Source organism: Harpia harpyja, chromosome 7, assembly GCF_026419915.1.
Source record: "Harpia harpyja isolate bHarHar1 chromosome 7, bHarHar1 primary haplotype, whole genome shotgun sequence".
Lineage (NCBI taxonomy): Eukaryota > Metazoa > Chordata > Aves > Accipitriformes > Accipitridae > Harpia > Harpia harpyja.
Window position 1 is genome coordinate 9,188,518 of NC_068946.1, and position 23,227 is coordinate 9,211,744.

At 57.1% G+C, this 23,227-nt stretch overlaps 3 protein-coding genes across 3 annotated transcripts; 1 reads left to right on the forward strand and 2 right to left on the reverse strand.

Moving 5' to 3' along the window:
- Window positions 1-1,236: 1,236 nt before the first annotated feature.
- CLDN19 (claudin 19) lies at window positions 1,237-5,415 on the reverse strand. Its single transcript, XM_052793529.1, has 5 exons — window positions 5,193-5,415; window positions 3,941-4,105; window positions 3,628-3,715; window positions 3,021-3,167; window positions 1,237-1,624 (listed from the first exon to the last, which is right to left on the reverse strand). The coding sequence occupies exons 1-5, from the start codon at window positions 5,413-5,415 to the stop codon at window positions 1,573-1,575; spliced, it is 675 nt and encodes a 224-aa protein (XP_052649489.1). The 3' UTR covers window positions 1,237-1,572.
- A 1,752-nt stretch (window positions 5,416-7,167) lies between these two features.
- P3H1 (prolyl 3-hydroxylase 1) lies at window positions 7,168-14,995 on the reverse strand. The gene is made up of 15 exons (XM_052793301.1): window positions 14,491-14,995; window positions 13,864-14,016; window positions 13,458-13,647; window positions 12,875-13,006; window positions 11,180-11,319; window positions 10,352-10,441; window positions 10,188-10,240; window positions 9,724-9,845; window positions 9,417-9,544; window positions 9,226-9,321; window positions 8,942-9,092; window positions 8,317-8,434; window positions 8,033-8,108; window positions 7,738-7,878; window positions 7,168-7,655 (listed from the first exon to the last, which is right to left on the reverse strand). Exons 1-15 carry the CDS (start codon window positions 14,959-14,961, stop codon window positions 7,530-7,532), a joined length of 2,187 nt encoding a protein of 728 aa, XP_052649261.1. The 5' UTR covers window positions 14,962-14,995; the 3' UTR covers window positions 7,168-7,529.
- Window positions 14,996-15,159: 164 nt separating this feature from the next.
- On the forward strand, window positions 15,160-19,286 carry C7H1orf50 (chromosome 7 C1orf50 homolog). Its single transcript, XM_052793376.1, has 4 exons — window positions 15,160-15,312; window positions 16,231-16,317; window positions 17,454-17,585; window positions 18,300-19,286. Exons 1-4 carry the CDS (start codon window positions 15,178-15,180, stop codon window positions 18,480-18,482), a joined length of 537 nt encoding a protein of 178 aa, XP_052649336.1. The 5' UTR covers window positions 15,160-15,177; the 3' UTR covers window positions 18,483-19,286.
- Window positions 19,287-23,227: the final 3,941 nt, after the last annotated feature.

Consider the following 23,227-nt stretch of genomic DNA (forward strand, 5'->3'; position numbering starts at 1 on the left):
AGGGGCACTGAAATGGCTTTTAAAATTATTTTAATAATTTGGTTTTTTGGGTTTTTTTTTAAGAAAAAAAGGTGATTTTTTTTTCTACTCTATTATTCACATGGAATTTCAGTGCCGCGGCAATTTAGTGAGATTTGCTGTGATCTTGGCATCTGGGGGGTCATTTTCCCTTTTGCCTCATTTCTGCCTATTTAAAAATTAATATTATTTCACAGGGGTTTGGATGCAAGCAAGAGGTATGACCAGAAATCTCAATATTGGTCATCATACTGATTTTATTAAATAAAAGTATGTTGTGTGTGGGGGGGGGAAACCCCCCATGTTTTAGCCTGGATGTGATGTGGATGGAGGCAGATCCCACATATCGCAGTGAACCCTGTGTCCTGTTCCCGTATTTTATCCTGCTTTGCCCTGTGCAAAACACATGAGGAATTGTCCGGAGGACAGTGGGGGCCTTTATACCCCCAAACACATTATCGTCGCTCAGCTATTTTCCCACCCCCCCGCTTTGATGTGCTTCCAGCCTGGGCGTCCATCCCCCGGGAGCCCTTGGGTGACTTGTGGAGATGTCCCGGGAGCCACTGAGGACCCCAAATCCCTGCTTTTTGAGGTGGGATGGGATGTATTTGCGGTCCAGGTGCCGCGGACAGGATGAGGATGCTGAGCTAAGACAGTGGCTTTGCAAAATCCTGGATGAGAAGCATCATCCCCCAAGGAAAAACCAAGCACAGCGTCATAGGAGAGGGGGTCCTGCCCCTCTGCGGGGAAAGCAAAGATCAGCTTCAATTAGCCAAGTGCCCAATTAGGCACAAGCCAGCTCTGAATTGACGGAAAATGGGAGAAAATAAGGGACAGCCCAGCTTAGAGGGGCAATAAGAGGAGGATGCTGGTCGTGTTCAGCCTTGGGAAGAGCTCTGCGGAGGGACCAAGTGGTGTCTGCAAGCACGAGATGCTGGATGCTACCCTGCTGCATGGGACATCTGGGCTCTTCCATGGCTTTAGCCTTAAATTAAGCAATTTTTAAGGCCATATCCCCGCTTTCGAGAGCAACACATGGCAGAAGACTCGAGATATTTAGCGAGGACCTGGCCAGGAGGGCAAAAAACGTTCAGCATGGGAGGGAATCGCCTGCCTGGACCACGCTGCCCACGTTGCTTTGACCCAGCAAAGGCGTCACTTGCAGGGGACTGGCTCAGATTTGGAAAAGGGGAGAACAAAGAGACGATTTTAGAAAGATGCCCATGATTGGAAACATTTTAATACCACTGAGTCACAATTTTTAGTACAAACAATCAGCAAAAAAATGCATTTAAAAATCCCAACCAGTCCCATTCCCACGGCCATGCATCCCATAGAAAAGTTAATGCAATTTTATATTAAAAGAATAAAAACATTCTTCTACACAATGCTGTGCTCCTGATATAAAAACACCTTTTTGATTGATTTTTTTTTTTTTTTTAAAGCACGAGTTTCCTTTTCAATCCTCACTGCAGTAGCTTTTGGTGTGTATTTTTGGAGGGGAACCCCACAAGTTGGGTTCAGCCAACCAAGCACCTGATGGGTGAAGACAGACTATAAGCACTGCTCTCCCCTGATGGGTGAAGAAGACATTTTTATAGGGGGTCTGCAATTTAAAAGAGAAAGAGGGCTGTTAGTCCCAAGTGAGAGAGAGGAATCAACCCCCCCCGGGGCAAAAATAGCATTGCTTCCCCTCCAGCACAGACCAGGACCCAAAACAGCACATGGGCATAAAATAAAATTGAGGGAAAGGAAATAAAATAGAGCAACATAAAATAAAATAGAGGAAAATGAAGTAAAATAGATGAAAATGAAATAAAACAGAGCAAAATAAAATAAAAAAAAATCAGCTACTTCAGCTAATTGGGATTCAAAAAAATATATAATCAAACTCTTTGGATCATTTCCACTGTTTTTTCCTGCAGGTTAGCTGGCATAGCACACGCAATACAGATGGATGGATGGAGGTATGGGGGGGATTTACAGATGAAATTGGAGCTACGGCATTTGCAGAGCAGTTAGTAGCTGTCAAGACGAGGTACAAGGAGGTGGAGGCAATTAGCACGTTGGTGTTTGAAGACTTCACCGCCCGCTCCAGGGGATCCTGTTGGGGGGGAGAGGGATTTGGACACAGTGGGGAGGCATCAAAATTCATGGGTCTGTCCATCTGCTACCCGAAATAGCTAGCTGCGCTGGGCACCAAAAATAAAAACAAACCACTGCTTTGTGTTCAAAGCCCCCTTTTTGCCTGCTTTAATTTGACCAACACCATTTATTCTTCTGCTTAACAAGGCCACATACTTGTGCCTGGTGAGAAATAAGCCCAGGGCAGATTTTAGCTGGCAGAACTCAGCTGGAGCACCAGCAACTGGGCTCGAATCAAGAATTAACATTAATTAAAAATAATGCTGCTTTTGGGTGGCAATGAGGCAGGGGAAAGCTTGCACCCCAAAAGCATCCCTCTGCCAAAAGCGGGGTGCAGAGATGCTCGAGCCCTGGGTTGGGCTGGCTCTGATGGAGGTGGGCAGCAGCTTCATCCCGGGAAAACCAAGTACCAGCTTTGCTCCCCGCTTGCTCCTGAAAACAGGATGCAGAGGGTGGGTGGGGTGTGGGGGGGTGCCAGCACAAAGCACTTCTGTGCAGCACACCCCCACGGGACCGGCATCGTGCCCCCGCGGGAGCGGCATCGCCCCGCTGCTGCCATCGCTCCGCAGACGGACGCGGTCCAGCCACCCACGGTCCTGGCCACCCTGGGGGGGGTCAACCCGCCCGGCTGGGGGGAGCCTGGCAATGATGGATACAGGAGCTATGACCACCCAAACCCCCTATTTTAGAGGATGGCGCTGCAAATGGTGCTGAAGCCTGGAAGATGAGGAGGAGAAGAAAGGTCTCGTGGGGCATCCAGGGACCAGGCAGGGTGGGAGTGCCGGGGTCTTGCCGGTTTCTGGGGAGGGGAGGGAGGCAGTGGGCAGCAAGAGGGCAGGGTTAGGGATCAGACGTACTCCCGAGTTGTCGAAGGCTGCGACTGTCGGTAGTACTGCTGTCCTCGCCGCTCTTTGGCGGGGCAGGAGCAGCACAGGAGGGACCCCCCCAGCACGGTGAGGCTGGCGGCCCCCCAGCCGACGAAGAGAGCCGAGCCGAATTCATACCTGCAGGGAGAGAGAGAGAGGGGAGCATTGGGGAGGGGGGGAGCTGGAAAAGGCAGAAGTGCAAATTGAGGTGGGCACAAGGATGCTCGAAGCCCGGACGAGGCTACGGGCGACGTTGAGGCAGATATTGGTTCTTCTTCTCTCTGGCCACGCCCACCTTTTACGCTGGCCGAATCCAGCGACTAGGTTTCCCCGTGCTTTAATCCTCCCTTGGACTGAAACCCCACGTGAGTGCTTTTACTCTGTCCCAGTGCAAAGTCGGCACTGGTACCAACTAAATCTTTAGCATCGGGGAGACCTTCCGCACCATGGCAGCTGTGGGGTGGCACAGGTCCCACCCTGCGTGGGACATCTGCCTACGACCCAGCGCGTTGCCAAAACTGGCAAGGGAAGGTCCTATGGGAAGCGCGGGGACAAGATGGGATTCAAATAAAGAGCATCCCCTGAGCTGGGCTCTTACCTGGCATTGATGGGGACGGTGCTCTCTCTGAAGAACTCGTAGGTGACCTGTGTTGCGTACAGGGACACGGCGGCCAACGTGCACAGACCTGGACATGGAATCGAAGAACGGTTTGGGTTGGAAGGGACCTTTAAAGGTCATCTAGTCCAATCGCCCTGCAATGAGCAGGGACATCTTCAACTAGACATCAAACCTTGAACATCAACAACACCCAGTCCATCACCAAACCTCTCCCCTTCCTCCATCAAACGGCTTTTAAAAGGTGTTTGAGGTCTTCTGCTTCAGAGAGGTGCAAAGGCTGGAGCTGCCTTACCGGAGAGGATGAAGAGGATGCCTCCAGCAACAGCGATGCGGCTCTTGGTAATGGGATCCTCTTCACCAACTTTGGTGCATTTCATGCCCACCACGCTCACAATGATGCCGAAGAAGCCCAGGAGGAGAGAAATCACCATGAGAGCCCGGGAGGTCTGGATGTGAACTGTAAGCGGGGGGGGGGGAAGAAAAGCCGCTCGCCAGCATGTGCTTTCGGCCACAGCCAGACTCCGAAAGCAAGGTCACCTCGTCCCACGCCGGGGATGAACCTGTCCTTAACCCTGTCCTTGCTGCGTGGCTCCCGTGTCACCCTTTCCCCAGCCTGGGAGACCTCAGCTCAGCTCAGGGCACCGCTCCCAGTGTCTTCCCTGACCTTCCTCCCTGCCACGCTCATCCTCGCCATGATTTCCTGGGCTGGGAAACACCTTGCCCACAGCGGCACCACAGTCCCCAAATGCCACAAGGGTGATGCACAGCCCCAGGGCTTGTGATGTCCCCATGGGGCACTGTCAGTCCCCAAATGTGATGCCCACCCTGGAGCTCAGACCCACAGGGGCCAGGGTGGGGGGGGTCTCAGACACACAAAGGGGCTCAAACCCATGGAGACAAGAGGGGCTCAGACCTGGGGGGGGTGTCAGGGGCCAAGAGGGGATCAGACCCACTGGGTGGAGGGGGAAGGCTTGGACCCACATTGTGGCTCAGATCAGTGGAGGGGTAAAGGGGGCTCAGACCCTTTTGAGGGGGGCTCAGACCCATGGCGGGGGGGTTGCACAAGAGGGCTCAGACCTACAGAGGACTCAGACCACTGGTGGGGCCAGGGAAGCTCAGACCCCCAGGGGCACTCAGACGTGGAGAGGGTACAGATCTGTTGGGGGGGTGTTCAAACCCACAGAGGGGCTCAGACCCTTATCAGGGAAGGGGTCAAACCCACAGAGGCACTCGGACCCATATGGGGGTGTCAAACCCATAAGATGGGCTCAGACCCATACAGGGGGGTGTCAAACCCTCAGAGGGGCTCAGACCCCTACGGGGGGGGGGGGTGTCAAGCCCGTAAGAGGGGCTCATACTCATACAGCGGCTTAAAACCCAGAGAGGGGCTCAGACCCGCAGGGGGGCACAGGCAGTTCAGACACACAGGGGAGCTCAGACCCACGGAGGGGGGTGTCTCTATCCCACGGAAAGAAGCGAGGCTCATCCCCACGGGGCCCCGGTCCCTTCACCCCCCCATCCCATCCTCCCCGCCCCGTACCCACCGTCGAGGGAGAGGAGCGAGTCGTGGAGGCGGCACTGGACCTGCCCGGTGCTCTGGGCTGCGCAGCTCATCCACAGCCCCTCGTGAAGCCCCACGGCCGTGATGATGGCGTCCCCGGCGTACGAGCTCTGCCTCCACTGCGGCAGCACGGCCGCCGCCAGCGCCGCCACCCACCCGCCCAGCCCCGCCAGGTACCCGGCCAGCTCCCGCGCCCCGCCGCCCATCGCCGCCGCCTCCCGCCTGCCCGCGCCGCGCTCCCCCCCACGGCCACGGCCACGGCCACGGCCGGGGCCACGGCCCGCCGGGGCCACGCCCACGCCCCTCCCGGCCACGCCCCCTCACGATTCGGCCACGCCCCCGGGGAGATTTGGCCGGAGGGGGCTGGGAGGAGGGAAAAGGACATGGGGGGGGGGGGGGGTGTTGGATCCGGGAGGGGGAGATTGGGGTCCCATGGGGAGCAGATTTGGGGTCCCATAGGGGGAGATTTGGGTCTGGGAGAAGCAGGAAGACTGCGGTCCTGGGGGGGATTTGGGACTTGGGGGGGGAGATTTGGGTCTTGAGTGGGAAATTTGGGGCCTGGGGGAGGGGGGAAGATTGGGGTCCTGGGGGAGATTTGGGGCTTTTGGGGGGAGATTTGGGGCCTGGGGGAGGGGGGAAGATTGGGGTCCTGGGGGGCATGGGGATTTGGGGCCTGGGGGAGGATTTGGGTCTGGGGGGGTGGAAGATTTGGGTCAGGGTAGGGTGTTCTGGGTCTGGGGCGATTTGGGTACTGGGGGGAAGATTTGGGGCCTGGACCAGGGGGAACATTTGAGGCCTCGGGGGCGATTTGGGGCTGGGGGGGATTTGGATCTGGAGGAGAAGATTTGGGGCCTGGAGGGCGGGAGATTTGGATTGAGGGGGGGTGATTTGGGGCCAGGGGAGTGATTTGAGTCCTGGGGGGGGAAGAATTGGGTCTTGGGGGGGGGAGATTTGGGGCATGGGGGGTATTTGGGTCTTGAGGGAGATGGGGACCCCCCAAGAAACAGTGGAGGGAGATGGGAAAATGGGGGTCCCCAAGGGAGGCAGGGAAGGGGGACTGGGGGAAGGTGAGCCCCCAACCCATCCCTGACCCCTTGCACCCCCGCCGCGGGCCGGGACCCTCCTCCAGCCGCAGAGGCCCCGGGGGTGGCTCCAGGAATTTGGCATGGGAGCAGAGAAGGGGGTTGTGCCCCCCACCCCCCCAGGCCTGACCCTCGCCTCTCCACGGGGGGAATCCGGGCACGCCACCGCGGCATCAACAAGAGCCACCATTGACGGTGCGGGGGGGACATGTGCCACCGCCCCAGTGACACCAAGCAAGTGGCAGCCCCAGGACCTGGCAATCGTTAACCGCCCCGACCTCATCAGCAGTCTGCTCACGCGCTCGGCCAGCCGGGGTCGGACACCGGGATGGTGGGCAACCACCAGCGGGACCATCCATTCATCCCAGAGAAACGGTCCCCCAGGACCCCTCCTCTCCCACTCTGATGCTGAACGGGACCTGCCCTACGCCCTCTCCAAATATTATGGGGGTGCCCAGCTCCGGCGGCGTGGGGCAGGATTTATTTACTCACATTCCCCAGATGGTTATGGTAATGGCCGGACACCCACGGGAACAATTCGATGCCCTGTTTGGGGGGTGCCACGGTGCTCAATGTCCTTCTTGTTCAAGGACGGTTCCCTCCCTAAAATCGTGGGTCCCTTCCCACGCTGCAGGAGCAGGGTCCAGGGGATGCTGTGGGGCTTATGTAGGGGTTGCAGCACCCACGGGACCTGCTTGCCCCTTAAAAAGTCCCCCTTGTCCCCCCAAAAATGCCTTCCTGGGATTGCAGGGCTGCAAAACCCTCAGGTAAATGTTGGCAAGGAGGGAAGGATGTGTCCCACCACCAGATGACAGCCAAGGTGGCGGGGTGGACAGCAGCCTCTGGCCCCCCCTGCTCAGCAGGCGACAGCTTAGAAAAAAAAAAAACCCGCCTTTATTCACCCATTTTCTGCAGAAGGCACTTAAATAGCCGCAGGTTCAGCTGAGCAGCAAGGCACGTGTCTGCTACTGTGGCACCGGGTCCTCACCCCTAAAAAAGCATCCCTCCCTTGTCCCCCACCTCCCCCCCCCCCAGAGTCTCTGCGATACCCCCAGGTCAGCTCCGCAGCGGGGATGCTGGATGCCGCAGGGGTGGTGCAGGGCATCCCCCAATTCCCCATCCCACGTCGGTTGGGGGCAGAGGGGGGGTCCTGTCCCTCAGCCCCACGGCTGAGCAGCCTGAAGCCGCAACGCTGGTGTCGCTGGTCCCGGCGGGGACGTCCTGGTCCCCATGGGACATCACAGCTCGTCCTTCCCCCCCGCGACGGCAGCTGGCAGTTCCTGCTCCAGCTCCGTCTCTGGCAGCAAATCTCCCTCTTCCGCACTGAAAAGCATCTTCACCAGGTCGTCTGCCTGCACGCGCTCCTGTGGGGCAAGACCCACGGGGATAAGCACGGCCATTGTTCCCCCTCAAAAGACCCCACCCGCTGCTGGGGAGGGGGCTTACCCGCTCGCTGTGTCGAGGGTCCAGGGTGAACCAGAGGGCGATGGCGCAGCGTTGGCCCTTGGTCACGGCTTTCACCCCGTGGGGGTTCTCCGAGCCGGAAGAGAAGCCCACGGCACGGCCACACTGCGGCTGAACCTCTGCCTGTCATGGATGGGAGACCCCAGTCAGGATGCACCCAGTGGGCAAGGGGGTGAGCTGGTCCCCCCCAACCCAACTTCATCCCTTGCGGTGGCACAGGGGATGGGGCCAGGGGTTTGGTGCTGCACGTGGATCCTCAAGGAGCTGAGCTACTTACGGTCTCCGTCTTGGCATCCAGCTCGGTGAAGTAGAAAGCTCCTCCTTCAAAGTCCCCGTTGAGGTAGAGGATGGCGCTAAACGAAGCAGGGGACAAGTGGAAGTGACAACCATCACCCCAGGCCACAGTTCCAGCAACTAGGACCACCCCCAATGCCATGGCAAGAGCCAGAGGCAGGAGAGCCCGGGTTGGGCTGTCCTCCCACTCTGCTCCTTCCAACCCAGGTGCCAACCAAGCCATGGTGCCCTCACGTGGGGAAGCTGGCTGATGGACACCACCGGTACCTGTAATCCCGAAACGTGTAGGCTGGAGGTTCCTTTACGCACTCCAGGGCCTCTGCGTTGAGGATGCAGTTGTCCACGTGCACCTCATGGCTGTTATCACTCCGGCCTTCTTGCTTCTCTAGGGTGGAAGAAGACCTGGCACATCAGGACCCCTTTGTCCCTGCAGGACCGGGGTCCGTCCCCAAGCAGCATGTGCTTGGAGGTGACAAGAAAGTCACGTGTAGCCTAAAGCCCTTCCACTTGCTGGAGCGTGGACCATGAGAGGCCATTTGGAGGGCACAAGCCCCCATTGACTTGTCCCATGGCATCTCCATGGCCCTCCAGACACAGCCTCTCCCAGCACCCAATCCCAAATGCCTCCAGGTGCTGAAATCCGGTATGGCATGAAGCCACCTGCCCCCTTAGAGGCAACCAACAGAGCTGCTCATCTTCCCAAACTGGGCTTAGGGACAAGCTCCCCACGCCTTCCTTTTGGGAAAAGGAGCAGGCTAGGGAGCAGCAAGGAGGACTCTAAGGAAAGGTCCAAGGCCAGACCACTCCAGCTGTTGGAGAGAACCCAGACAGGACAAGAGGCTGAAGGAGACTCGCTTCTCCTCAGGTTGTGTTCCTCTGAGGCCATGCTCACCATCGATGGCTGTGCGGCACACCAGGTGGGAGTAGGAGAAGTGTAGCGGGACCTCCAGGCGGAAGTAGGACTCCATCATGTGCCGCACCTTCTCTGTCACGTTGTAGTAGAGGTAGGCGCTCTGCAGGGGCACCTTGCCCTCCTGGCCCAGCTGCGGGGGACAGAAAGGACATGGGCTCAGCCCCAGGTGGGTTGGGCAAGCACGGGCAGCTGCCTGCCTTCAAACCCACCCCCTCCCTTGTCTCCACAGCCTGTTTCTCCCCCCTCCCCACAGCCACCCTAACCTTGAGGGCCTTGAGGACAGTCACGCCATAGAAGGTCTCGCTGGGAGTGTGAGGAGATGTCTTCCCACGATAGCCGTCCCCGGCCGAGGCAGCTGCCTGTAAAACCCAATTGGTGTTACGGGTCTGACTTCTGAGCCGCAGGATGGGACCCTTCAGCATCCCCTGCCCGCTCCTCCCGTCCCCGTGCTCACGTTGGTGAGTCTCTGCAGCTCCCGGCACTCCTCAGCAGAAAGGACTCCGTCCACCACGACGCGCTGGGAGCCGTTCAGGGTCTTGGAGTTCATGGTGACACTGGCTCCTTCGTACACCAAGGGGCCACCTGTGGCACACATGGGATCAGGAGGACGCAGGGATGGGTGCCACCAACCCTGGGGTACAGCGCTGTGGGAAGCTGTGGTCCTGCCACCTGCTCCTGCCACCACCCACGTGGAGGGACCGTGAGCTGGCAGTGGGGGACACGGAGGTCCCCATCCCACCTCCCCTCCTGGCCCTCTGCACCTTCTCGGATGAACTTGCTCATATCGGCAGACTCCTTGGCCTTCTCCTCCACCAGCGTCTCGATCTCCTTCATGAGGTTGCCAATCTCCTCCGAGATGCGCGCTGCCGTCTCCCGCTCCACCCTGGGCATGCAGCAGCCATCAACCCAACGAGGGGGATCAGGACAAGGGCAGGACAAGTTGTCTCCAGGGGCTGGTGACAATGCCCAAGGCTGGAGAGAGTCATCTCAACGCAGCCCTCACCCTGAGCTGCTCAGGATGACCTACCCATCCCCATCACCCAAGGGCCTACGGGGAGCAAAGTTCTGCCCTCCAGCAGCCTCTTCCAGCCCCAACACCAAAAAACCTCCCTGGCGGCAGCTCCACAGCCATGGTCTTTGGCCCAAACCCCATGGAGGAAGAGGGGTACATCCCATTGGTCCCCCCGTTGCGTAGCCTTGGCCATCAGCCTGGGAGAGCACTCACTTTTGTTTCTCTCGCAGCCTTTTTGGTATCACCTCTTCAGGTGTCCATGTGTCCTGCAGCCAGAAGAACAACATCAGGAGCTGGACAAGGATCTGGCTGGGATGCAGACCCCTCGTCCCCCTTCCAACTGGCCACTGCGTCCAGCCTGGTCCAGCACCACTCACTGGGTCCACGAAGGGGATGCCGAAGATGTCGTAACTGAAGAAGAGCAGCTCCTTCTCCATCAGGCTTCGCTGGCGGTACGCCTGGATCTCCTGTGATGAGGGGCAGAGGGACCAGGTGAGGGCACGGCATGAGGGTTCTGGAAAGACCCCGAGCGAGGGCAGGAGGGTGCAGCGTTTACATCATTCCCACGGTCCTTGCGCCGGACCCGCAGCCCTGGTTTCCCAGTCCCTCTGGCAGCCGGGAAGCAAGTGGCTTTCCCCATCCTGCACGAACTTCCCTGTCCTGTGTGGATGAGCCCTGGGGAGAGGACGGGGGAGACAGAGGCACATGCGTGTCCCTCCCGCAGGAAGCTCTTCAGAAGCAGATTCCCTTCCCTGCTCCAGCTGACGTGGGGCAGAGACCTCCATCCCTGCCTACCACCTCCCAGGCAGCACCCGAGCATCCGGATCCAGCTATTTTGAAGCCAAATCCTCTCCTTTTTAAGCAATTTCACTTCAGTTGTAGAAGTCTGTAGCAGAGATGGGCTCAGAGCCTCCTAAAAAGCCTGTCCGTCTGCCTCTCACAGACCTCTCCCACAAGAGCTGGTCCATTTGTGCAAGCCATCAGGCCTTCACGTGGCCATAGATATTTTGCCAGTAATGTTTTTCAGTCTCTCAGCTATTTTCCAGCTTGTTGGGTCTTGCATCCATCCATTCCTCTCCACCTTGCCACCGAAGGGTGGCTGGACCAGAGCAAACCCGACCAGAGCAGACCCCGAAACCTCCACAGAGGTCCCTAAGGAGGGGAGAAGATGTCCCTTGAACAGCTCAGCCCAGCCAGTCGCTCACCTCTCGGGGTTGGATGGGTCCTGCCAGGTTTTCCCCCAGGACAGCGGTGTAATAGGCCAAATTCTGGTTCATCACCTCATCGCTTGGGAAGAAGAGCAAATAGGTTTTGGCGCATTCAATGGCTTTTTCGTAATTCCCGTCTGCAAAGATAAACGGGGCTGTTAACAGCACGTCCAAGAGCATCAGAGACAGAGCAAACATGGATATGGAGGAGAAACGAGAGAAAGTCATCATTGTTCTCCAAAGGGTCTCCCAAGCAGGGCAGATACCCTGGAGCAAAGATAACTGCTGCCACAAAGGCAAAAATTAAGAGTCTGAGGTGCTATCCTGCCTCCAGAAATCACCTCACCAGAAATCAGGGCCACTGCTTGGGTAGTTTTCTCACTTGGACAACATCTTGAAGCCTATTTCCAGGCAGCAAGACCCAACCATTTCCAGGCTAACCTGCAATTTTCAGCCACTTAATCACCCTGACCCACTTTCATGCAAAGGATCACAGCCTTTCAATCTTCTTGGACTTCATCTTTTTTCCCTCCTTTTGGAGAAATTTGCACAGAAACAGTTTAGATTTTTCTAAGGAGGTGAATAAAAAATAAAGTAAAATAGGGTATATTTGCCTGGGTTATAACTAACAGTTCTGGAGGGGGAGGGTGCCTCTGTGGTTTGGAGCAAGATGTGGATAGCTGGCAGGAGGAAAAAAAAAAAAAAAAAGCTTCTCTAGGCTGTTATTTCACTTGGAAAGCAAAGCTGCCCGGGAATTGAGCATCTAAAGCGACAGGGAGGGTTACTGCAGCGAGGCTCAGCGAGATCCAGACCTCCTGCAGAACATTTCAAGCTGGAGGAGCATGCCCGTGTGAACCTCATGAAGTTCAACAAGGTCAAGTGGAAGGTCCTCCACCAGTATCAGTAAAGAGATGGGTTTAGAGCAGCCCTGTGGAGAAGGACTTGGAGATACTGGTGGATGAAAAATTGGACATGAGCCGGCAACGTGCGCTCGCAGCCCAGAAAGCCAACCATATCCTGGGCTGCATCAAAAGAAGTGTGGCCAGAAGGTCCAGGGAGGTGATGCTCCCCCTCTACTCCACTCTCATGGGATCCCACCTTGGAGCACTGCGTCTAGCTCTGGGGTCCACAGCACAAGGAGGACATGGACCCGTTAGAGCGGGTCCAGAGGAGGCCATGAAAATGGTCAGAAGGATGGAACACCTCTACGAAGAAAAGCTGAGAGAGTTGGGGTTGTTGAGCCTGGAGACGAGAAGGCTCCAGAGAGACTTTCTTGCAGCCTTTCCATATATAAAGGGGGCTTGCAAGAAAGATGGAGACAACTTTTTACCAAGGCTTGTAGTGACAGGACAAGGGGCAACGGTTTTAAACTGAAAGAGGGTAGGTTTAGGTTGGTCATAAGGAGGAAATTTTCTATGATGAGGGTGGCAAGACACTGGCACAGGTTGCCCAGAGAAGTTACGGATGCCCCATCACTGGGAGCGTTCAAGGTCAGGGTGGACGGGGCTCTGAGCAACCTCATCTAGTGCAAGATGCCCCTGCATCTTGGGTTGGACTAGATGATGTTTGAAGGTCCCTTCCCAACCCAAACCATTCTGTGAGTCTATGATTTCTGCCCATGAAAAACGGCCCCTGCAGAGCATGATGTCCAGCACAGACAGCCAATGGAGGACGGGGCAACGAGCTGCTTACTGTTGTAGTAGGCAAACTGGAGGTAGTTGAAGTGCGAGGGCAGGAAATCCTCCAAAGGCTTCTCCCGGCCGGGCTGCGAGGCCAGCTCCGTAACACAGCCCTGCTTGCAGCTTAGCACCTGCATGTAGTGATCTGGTGGAGAAAAACCCCATGTCACTGCTTGTGGTCACCCAAGGGCTGGTGGACAGGACCTTGAGGGGTCTCAGCTCCAACCTCCTGCTCCCAGTGGGACTGCTGCCAGCTTTTCGGCGGTGGAAAGCCTCACGGATGGCGGTTGCCCACCTCTGTGTGATCGGTGGTGGGGCTGTGCCGCTCTCTGGAGACAGAGCGGCCATCCTCAGCCTCCCACCCTTGTGTCCTGGTGACCCTCGGCTGGCCCCTCTCCTGTGTTTCCATATCCCTCTGGAATTTGGGGGATTCCTGGGCATCACCCCCAGTGCTAAGCGTGGGCAAACACCTCCTGCCACTTACTGACCACGCTCCTCCTAGCGAAGCCTAGGATGGCATTTGTCCTCTTGGGGACCCACCCCCCCCAGGATTGTCCCCAACTCTTGAGACGGGACACAGCACGTACGGCTCCCACCTGTGATGGCCTGGAAAAGGTCCGCATTGTACTCCAGGTAGTTGTAGCCCTCGTAGTCGTAGGGTCCCTCACAGAGCGCGCGGCACTCGGCGTCTGCCACAAAATACTCCTCCAGCGCCTTCTCCAGGTGCAGGATGGCAGCGGCCGGTTGCTCCTCCGTGTAAAACCGGACGCCCAGCCTAAACTCGCTCTGCAGATGGATGAGAAACGATGGTGGGGACTCAGTGCCCCGCTCCCTGCGGTGGAGCACCTGGGGAGCCTTGTCCCCACGGGATGGCCCTCCAGCACCAAGGTGGCATCTCATGAGCTTGCTGAGCCAGCAGCCGTGGTGTCACCTCTCCAGGTCTGGCAGCGGCTGGGTGTTCTGGGAGGGGTTGCTCAAGGCAGGGGAGGGGGGGGCTCTCACCAGGTGGGGTTTGGCCTCCAGGTCGGTGAAGTCATCCTCACGGACGCCTGCCATGGCTTGGTAGTACTCCAGGTTCTGCTTCATCTCCTGGTGCCCGGGGTTGGCCACAAAGAAGGTGTGTGCCGCCGCCGCCGCTTGCGCCGGCCGGTTCATCTGGGCAGGACCGGGTGGTGGGGAGGGGGGGTGAGACAGTGCCGGCCACACCGTGCGGACCCCCCACGGGGTACGGAGGGGACCCCAGTCCCCAGGACATCACCGTGGCTGGGGGGGGGTCCCGCAGCCGGGTTGGAGGGCGGTGACGGGGGGTGGCTCCGGCGAGCTCCGACGTGGCACTGCCGGGGGGGGGGGGGGCGGGGAGCGGAGGAACGGGCAGGGCCCGGGGCCGCCGTCCGGCACCCCCCACCCCACCGGGGCAGACAGCCGGACCCCTCCCGGGTCTCGGGAGCACCCCCCCTCCGGGATCGCCCCCGCCCGGTTCTCTCGGTCCCATGCCCCGTTCCGGCGTCCCTCCGGGCACCCCGCCCATCCCGGATCCCCCCGCACCGGGACGCCCCTCTTCCCCTCCCGGGGTCGCTGCCGGTCCCGCCGCCGGCGGACTCCCCCGCCCTCCCCTTGCCGGTCCTGTACCTTGAAATAGGCGACCTGGAGGTAGTTGTAGGGGCTGCGCTTGCTGAACTCTCGGTCCAGCTCGTCGCCCACTCGGTACCGGGAGGGTGCGGCGGGCCCGCAGCCCCGCAGGCAGGCGGCTCGGCGCAGCAGCCCCCGGAAGAAGAGCAGGTCGCGGAGCACCGGTTCGAGCTGGGGGTCGGCCCCCTCCGCCGGTCCGGCGGTAGCGTTAGCGCAGCGCAGGCGGCACCGCACTAACCGGGAACGCACGGCCGCCCGGGCCCGTAGCGCCCGTTCCATCTGCAGCACCACGGAGGGCCAGTCGCCCCGAGCGTACGCCTCGGCGCCGGCGGCGAACAGAGCGTCCGGGGGCTGGGCCGGCAGCGGGAGGTCGGCCGGTGCCGGTCCCGGCTCCGGCTCCGGCGGCGTCGTCGCCCGCGCCAGCAGCACCAGCAGCACCAGCGGCGGCAGCAGCAGCGCGGGCAGCGCCATGGCCGAGCCTCGGGGCCGCGCCCGCCGACGCCCCGCCCCCCAACCGGGCACCGGAGAGCAGCACGCCCCGCTCCCTCCGCCTCGCCCCGCCCGCCGACCAATCAGAGCCCGCAGCCGCCCCGCCTGTAGCCCCGCCCCGGCGCGGCCCGTAGTCACGCCCCCGCGGCGGAAGCTCCGCCCCGCTGGGCGGAAGGGGCGGGGCTTGGGAGGCCCGTAATGGCGGCGGAGGGCGGCGAGCAGCCTGGCGGCGGGGGTGGCCTGGGCCTGGCCCTGGTGGAGGGCAGCGCAGGCCGCGCCGCCCGCGTCGGGGACCCCGGGGACCTGGTGGCCCTGGCCCGGCAGGTCCAGCAGGTGAGGGCCGTGCCCCGGCGGCGGGACCGCGCGGGTACCCGGTGTCCCGCTGCCTCCCGGCCGTCCCCAGGACCTCCTCAGCCGGCGGCGGCCCTGGTGCGTCCCAGCACGTCCCGCTGCTCTCCGGTGTCTCCGGCGGCCTCCCACTATATCCCGCTGTCCCCTCCCGGTATGACCCAGTGCCCCCCAGTACCTTCCCGTTTTTCCCAGGGTACCATGCTGTTTATGCCTCCAGCACCTCCCGTTGCACGTCGGTGCCTCCCACTGTGTCTTGCTGGTCCCCCCCCAGTGACTCCCAGAACTTCCACTAAGTTCCCAATCCATACCAGTATGCCCTACTGCCTTTAGTCCATCCCGGTGTGTCTGACTCTCCCAGTTCATCCCAGCACCTCTTCATAAGTTCTGTTGCCCCTTCAGTGACTCCCAGTCCATGCTAGTGCCTCTCAGCCCACGCCAGTGCCTCCCAGTATGTTCTACTATCCCCGCTCGTGCCTCCTAGTACATCCCACTGCCTTCCAGTAATATGTCCCAGTCCAGTACATCCCCCAGAGCTTCTCAGTCCACCCAGCCCACCTAAATGCTTCCCTGTAAGTCCTACTGTCTCATCCTAGTGCATGCCACTGCCTCTCGGTCCACCCCAGTGCTTCCCAGTATGTCCTACTGCTCCCTTCCACTGCCACCCAGCATGTCCAGGCAGCTCCAAGTCCTTGGTCCCTGCTCCACGGCTGTCACCCCGCTGCCTGGGGATGCCACGGCTGCCCCACAGCTGCAGACGGGGCAGCTCCTGCACCACCCACAGCCCCGTTAAAGCCTTGAGTGAGGCCACGACCGCCGCTTCTCCAGCGCACGCCCAGCACGGCAAGGTCCGAAGGGCCGTGGCTCTTCCCCATCCTGACCAAACCTCATTCTTCCTCACAGGCGGACGACTTCATCCGAGCAAACGCCTGCAATAAATTGACCGTCATTGCCGAGCAGATCCGGTACTTGCAGGAGCAGGCTCGGAAGGTGAGGATGCATCTGTGAGCTGGGCAGAAGGCTCATTGCCTTGTGCTTGCGAGGGGAGGGAGATTGGCGTCTGTCTTAACTGCCAGACATTTGGGAAGAGCTGTGGCCTGGATGTGAATCATGGCCAGGAGCCAAGTAGAGAAGATACAGTGGTAAAATAAGTAGGGTTTATTGTCTGGTATCAGCTGGGGACAGGGGAGGGTTGTTTTTGGTGCTTTCCCTGAGTCCTCTGCACATCAGGGAGGACTTCTGTTAAGGAGGAGGAGCAAGAGTGGCTAGTCAAAAGCAGCTCAGGTGTCAGGAAGGACAGAGAGGTGACTCTAGTTTTGGGACAGATGACTCTTGTCACCATAGTGTGTGCGCTGTGCTCCTGGGAGGACTCAGCACAGTGGGGTGACAATGTGGCTCTGGCTGGATCCGAGCCCCTGGGAGAGATGAGCTGTTACCTGATGATGGGCTTGGCTTTCCAGTTTCTCCCAGCTCATTTGCTGGAGCAGGTGGCCCCAGCAGCAAGCCCAGCAGAGCTTGGCTGTCCTCTTCAATTCACACTTCATCCGTGGGGGTGAAATCTCGGAGCCTGAGTGGGAAAGGATCTGCCAGTCACTGCAACTGGCTCACTGCCATCAAGGCTACTACATCATATAATCGTTAATTGGTGGAGCCGGAGCTCTGGAGCAGTCAGCTGGTGGAGCTGGGGAGATGAATTACCCTTTGTTTGCTGTTCCTTCACTTGGGGACTGCAGCAGGGAAGCCCCCAGGGTCCAGCAGCTGTGTACAGAGACGAGGAACGAGTCTAGCATGTGGTGGGGTCAGGCACAGAGGTGAACCTGGGGCTGTGGTGAAGAGGTCCTTGATGCTCGGAGGTATCTCCACCTCCGTGGAGGGGTGCAGGAGCTCTGAGGTCCAGCTGACAGGGGAAACTTGGTGAAAGCTTTATCTCTTTGGAAAGCATCTCCTTCCTGGGGCAAGTAAAGATGTGCCATGTGAAGCCAGACACGCTCTGGGGAGGATGAGGCCTCGTGAGCAGTGTATTGAGCAGTGTGTCAAGCGATGTATCTCAGGCTCTGGCTGAGAGGCAACAGCATGTTGTTGTTTTATTTCAAGTGTGGAAATTTTAAATTTGGGGGTTTTTTTAGGTCTTGGATGAAGCTAACAGAGATGCTGATCTGCACCATGTGGCCTGCAACCTTGTGAAGAAGCCAGGAAACATTTACTACATGTACAGGCGGGAGAGTGGCCAGCGATACTTCTCCATCCTGTCTCCTAAGGTGGGTGGTTACAGCCCCCTGAGGAAGCAGAGAGGGGAAAAAACCACGTTTCTGGTGCTTGGGCACTTCTGAACCTCAGACAAAAGCACCAACTTGATGGGGGCATTTGTTGGCACCTACTCAGTTGGCATTTGTTCTTGGTCTGACTTACTCTGCTGGTGTAAGAGCCATCTTAGGAAGTTCCCTTAGCTCTTGGTGGATGGTGAGCAAGAAGACCTTTGGTACATGGACCTGAATTCTGCCTTTCAGTCCCTGGAGTTCACTCTCTGGAAGAACTGCAGACGTGCCCTGGGCCTTCCCTGTCTGGTGTGGCTGTCTGGCAGTACAGTCTCCTTGGGTGCTTCAGCCCAGGGAGTGAGTTTGCAGCTTGGTAGGGGTGGTCTTGGAGGTATCCTCCTTCCAGGCCACCTGTTTTCTTACACGCAGGGTGAAGGCTTCAGAGCAAAGCACCGAGCATGTAGAGGAGCTCTGTGCAGGTCAAGGAGATCTTGTATCCCCAAGCCTCCCTGCATCAGCAGCACTGTAGCTTGACCTGGTCATAGATTCGGGGTAGTTGAGCCTGTTTGTAGGTTAGAAAATGGGATGGTCACGTAGTTGGGGCTGCTTCAAAGGTGGTAGGGTTACCCAGCACGGGCAGAGGTTGGGCTGAGGGACAGCATAGCCCAGCTCCAAGGGAAACTGAGCAGTGATGTGAATCTCTCCTTTCTCCTCCAGGAATGGGGGACCAGTCCCCATGAATTTCTCGGTGCCTATAAGCTCCAGCACGACATGTCCTGGACTCCATTTGAGGACATTGAGAGACGAGATGCTGAAATAAACATCCTGGACAAGCTGCTGAGCCAGCAGGCAGCACTGCCCCCGTGTACAGAGCCCAACTTCCAGGGCCTGACCAAGTGACACAAGTGACCATACGGGACGTCTTGAGCAGAGTGCCTGTGTGAGGACACGCAGTGCCTGCATGCTGCCAAAGGCAGGGCAAGGAAAGAGACCAAGAAACAAAAATGCTGATGCCGCCAGTACTTGCTCTGTGCTTTAATGAGACTAATTCTGCATTTGGTCTTACTGGATTTTCTAGTAATTGAGTAATTTATTTCTTTGACTTATGCCAAGCTGTAGCAAGAGGCAGATAATATCAGGTGGAGTCAATTCCAAGAGAGCTTGGGGCAAAAAGCAAAAATGCTTGGGGCAGATGTGATAATGCTATAAAATACGTCCTACCTGTCTGGCTCTGGTGTACCTCACTGTGACTACCTGTGGCAGGCAATGATTTCAGGGCTGGATTTTTCCCCTTGTTAAAATGTATATATTTAGCTCTGTAGCCTGGGAAGAGCGGTCAAAACCCTGCGCAGAAGGGTCTGTTGTGACCGGAGTCTGTTGGTCTCTGTCCCAGCTGGTCCAAACCCCTGAGTCTGGCCCACAAGGTGACCTGGAGCTCTTCTCTGGGAAGGGCGTCCTCAAAAGTGCCATGCAGGCTTCAGGTGCTCTTCAAAAGTTGGGTGTTTCACAGTCCTCGTGTGTTCCCCTTGGCTTCGAGTGGTTGATCTGTGTTTTGGGTTTGTGTGGCAGGGTTTTTGGTAGCTTCATGGTGCTTTGTTACTGGCTGGGCTTAAACCATGACAGCCTGTGAGGGTGCGACTGGAATGTGCAGGGACACTGTGCCAGAGCAGTGGAGAAAATAAATCAGTCTTGATCTCAGATGTACCTCTGAGACAGGCCCCGTGTCCTGTCTGCATGGCAAGCATCCCTTTGGCTTTACCAGGGAGACTTGGTGGCATGTGGGGCTGGTAGGACATCTCCAGCCTTTTTCCACCAAGAACTGGGGAGAGGCAAAGATCAAAGCTGCTGAAGAGATGTCTTCCCTCTGCCCAGCTGCACAGGGCTCCTCCAGGAGCTCGCCTGCTCCTCTGTGAGGAGCCAAGGTGGGAACGTACTGATGGAGAAGGAGATGTCCAGGTTGGATCCCAGCATGTAACGTCAGATCTGGTTGGATCCTCCCATGACTTGTTCACCTCCCTGAGATGACAAGGTGGTGACCTCATGTGCTGCTCAAGGCATTGCACATGCACACTGGCCTTAGCCTCCTCTTCCGCTGGCGACGTGTGAGGGTTGGGGACCATTTGAGGAAAGGGAATTGGGACCCTAGGGTCTGGGTCCACCAAGGGTGGAGGTGGTGCTTCTTGGAGCCCAAACGCAAGTGCACTTGTGTTTGTGCTCCACCAAGAAGCACCACCTCCACCTACATTTGTGGTTGGGTTCTCCTGACTTCCAAGGTGTTGGTGGAAGACTGGTGTCCTCTGTTCCCCACGGCGCGGCCTTGGGTGCAGCGGTCACTCACCTTCCTGGGGGGCTTGCTTGTTCCAGGCAGTCACTCAGCTTCAAGTGACCTTCCCAGGCATTGCCTCTCCTCTCCTTACCGCTGCTGAGGAAGACACCGCTGCCTTCAGCTCTGCTGGGTGATGCCCGACACAATTCAGGGCCAAGTCTGTGTGTCAGGCTTGGATTGGTTCATGCATATGCTCTCAAAATAATCTCTTTAACTCCTCTACACTTCCTTGTTCCCTTTCTAGCATTGATTTGTTCATCTTACACCAAGTCGCCAGAGCATCCTGCTCCTCCTGGCCCTCGCCTGCAGCTGGGAGGGGTTTGGGTGCCCCACCAGAGTCCTGCAGAGGAGGCTGCTGCAGCACCGTGTTCTCCCAGGTCACCCTTGACTCTTGCCTCTCCATCTCGATGCCTGAATTTACTGCTTCAGGTTAGGTGCTGCAGTGACTCTGCCAAGGGGTGGGAGGACCTCTTTGCATCCCCAAGAGACCCTTGGGGACCAGTGCCATCACTGGGTCTTGCCATCACTGCAGTTTATTCCCCCATCGGCAGGGCACAGCCTCTCCTTCAGCCTCCAGTCTCCCTCTCTTCTTGTCCCCACACCCCTGGCACACCCTGGGAGTTGCCTTGAGAGATGCTTGAGGCTGCTGGCAGCACCGATTCCCCATGGGAAGAGCCATTCCCTGCCAGGATCACAGAGGGATGGGAAGTTTGAGACAGCTCCCTGGCAGCCCAGGACTTTTTTTTGTCCTAGATTTTCTTCTCCCAGCTCAGCCAGGTGCAGTTGCTCATCCCAAACCCAACATGGTTGAACCCCTGGTTGGCAGAAACCCAGTCCCCGGCGTCAATGCAGGACATTTCAATCACCTTTTCCCAGCTCACCCTCCCTCACTTGGAGCAGCACCAAGGGCAGATTAAAAGCAATGTATTATTATTATTATTATTACACCAGGGTATAATTCATTCCTTATCGAGTCACAAGTGTCTAATTTGATGGGTTTTTTCCCTGCTTGTTTCATCGCCCCAGGTCTTATTTTACTGCGTATTATTAAATCTTAACTTGGAAGGGAGAAAGTTAATTACTGCATGGGCTTTACCATGGTGCTAATTACAGCAACATCAGAGATCTTCACATGTGTTGATTTATGCTCCTCTGGGAAGAGGGGATTCCTGCCCCAGTTTTATCACTGTTTCCCATCATTAAAATCTGTACAATGACATGCGCAAGGGGATGGGGGTGATGCTTGTAGACCTCCATAGCTTGTGATTTTGCGCGCTGGCCTTTGGTGGGATTTCACACGTGCTTTCCTACATTTCCAACAAATGCCCCTGACCCTCTGTCCCCCGTAACTCGCTGGTGTTCTGCAGTTCCTCTGGGCGCTGGCAAGTCTTCTTGGATTTGCCTCAAAAGAGCAAAACCACTACGGCCATAGCTTTGTATGAAAATAGAACGTATCCAGAGGCAAGACATGGAGATGGTGGGCTCGTGCTCTGTGCACTGCGGGAAGCGGGGATGCGGCTGCCGAATGATCCTGCTGTGGAGCAAGGAGGTGATGCTGGAAAGGGAGAACTGTTCTGCCGCAACAGCTCACCCAGCGTTGCCATCTTGGCTGGGTTTTGATCTAATTAAACCCAAAGAGCTGCAATGATGTCGGAAATACTGGAAGGTGCTCCTGCGGAGCCAAGCAACCCATCCTGTGGAAAGCTGGCAAGTATGGAGCTGGTGGCACAAAGATGAGCTGGAGTTTCCTGCAATGCTTGCAGCGAGGATGAGTTTCTGGAGAACGGAGGAGATGGTACTCGGCGGAGGACTCCTCGAGTCCCTCCAGGTTCATGATCTCATCTGCTCGGCTCAGCCTCTACTGAGCTGTTGCCTTTATGGGTTTTTGGCTCGACGGGGCAGGGATTTCATCCAAAAATCAGCTGGGAAGAGTCAGCGGGATGCTGTGCTGGAGGGCAGAGGTTGTCCACAGATGAGGTATGGGCCGCGTCTCGCTCCTACGTGTTTTTCAAGCCTTTCATTTAGATGAGTGTGTGCCCTCTGCTTTGCTCAGAGGAACAAGCGGGTAGGTAAGGAGTGAACAAGGCAGAACCAGAGGTTGCAGGCTCACAGCTGCTGTTCCAGCTGCAGTATGTAACACATTTCCCAGATAAAAAGGTTAAAAATCAGCTGTCTCCTGCAAGACTTCGTTTCCATTCACAATTTCATCTTGAAAATTCATTTTGAAAATACTCCTCTCCCTTTGCTCTTTTGTGAGCACTCAGGGCAGCAGTGAACGTGGTCTGAAGGCAATGGCTTGCTCTGAAATCCCCATGGATGGACAATCTTGGCAGGAGAAGACACAGAGGGGCTTCTGACACCATTAATGTTGGGCAGAGCGGTTTTTGCTCCATCTTTGAACATGCGGATAAACCAGGGCTCACTTAAAAGGCCCAGCAGAAAGATGCTCTTAACGTCTGATCCTCTCCTGGGTGCTTCCCAGAGCTGGCGTTTGCTGACTTTTAGGGCTGCCGTGAGCCTTCTTGTTGTCTTCTGGTCCTGAGAGATGGATTTATTAACGGCTCGATGGCACGAACGATAACTGAGTGAGAGAAAACATCTCTCAGACATGCTAAAATTGCAGGACGCACTGAACCAGGGCCAAGCACTTGCAGACAAAATTAAAAACTATATAGAGGGTTTTTTTCAGCCTTTTCAGGTGGTTTTCAGCTGCCCACAGCAGGGAGTTTTAACCACGGGCTTTCTGCTGCTTCCACATCACCTTCTTGAGCCGTGCTGCAAGACCGGCAGGTCTTCCTGGCTTTTAAAAATTGAATTAACTCTAAAAAAAAGTTTTCTGTTTCAGGCCGGATTTTGGCTCCTGCTTCTCAAATTGGCAGCACCTGGAGATTTTCTTGTGCTCTTGTTCCTGAATGGTAGTGTTTCCTTTTATTTGAGGGGGGCTTGGCGGGTATTTGGTTATAACCCCCTGGGAATATCCCCTGCACCGTGGGGTCATCTCCCGGCCAGGGAGACTTCAGTAAAAGCCCTGCTGGGATGGCAGCACTAATTAGCTCATTATTGGTGATAAACCCCTGATCCGTAATCCCCCAGCGTTAGGGGAAGTGCAGCAGATCTAGCAAGGTTAATAAAATTTGGGGATGGATTTTGTTTTCCCCTTAGGAGACGAGGGGACCTGGGACAAACTCGCAGGAAAGCACCCACGCAGCATTGCGACCCGACAGCCCCCGAAGGCTGGGCGATGATTTAATTCTTAATTAGGCCCTTTCTTTTGGGCACTGAAGCCTGGATCTCAACAAGGGGAGTTGTAGCTCTTTGG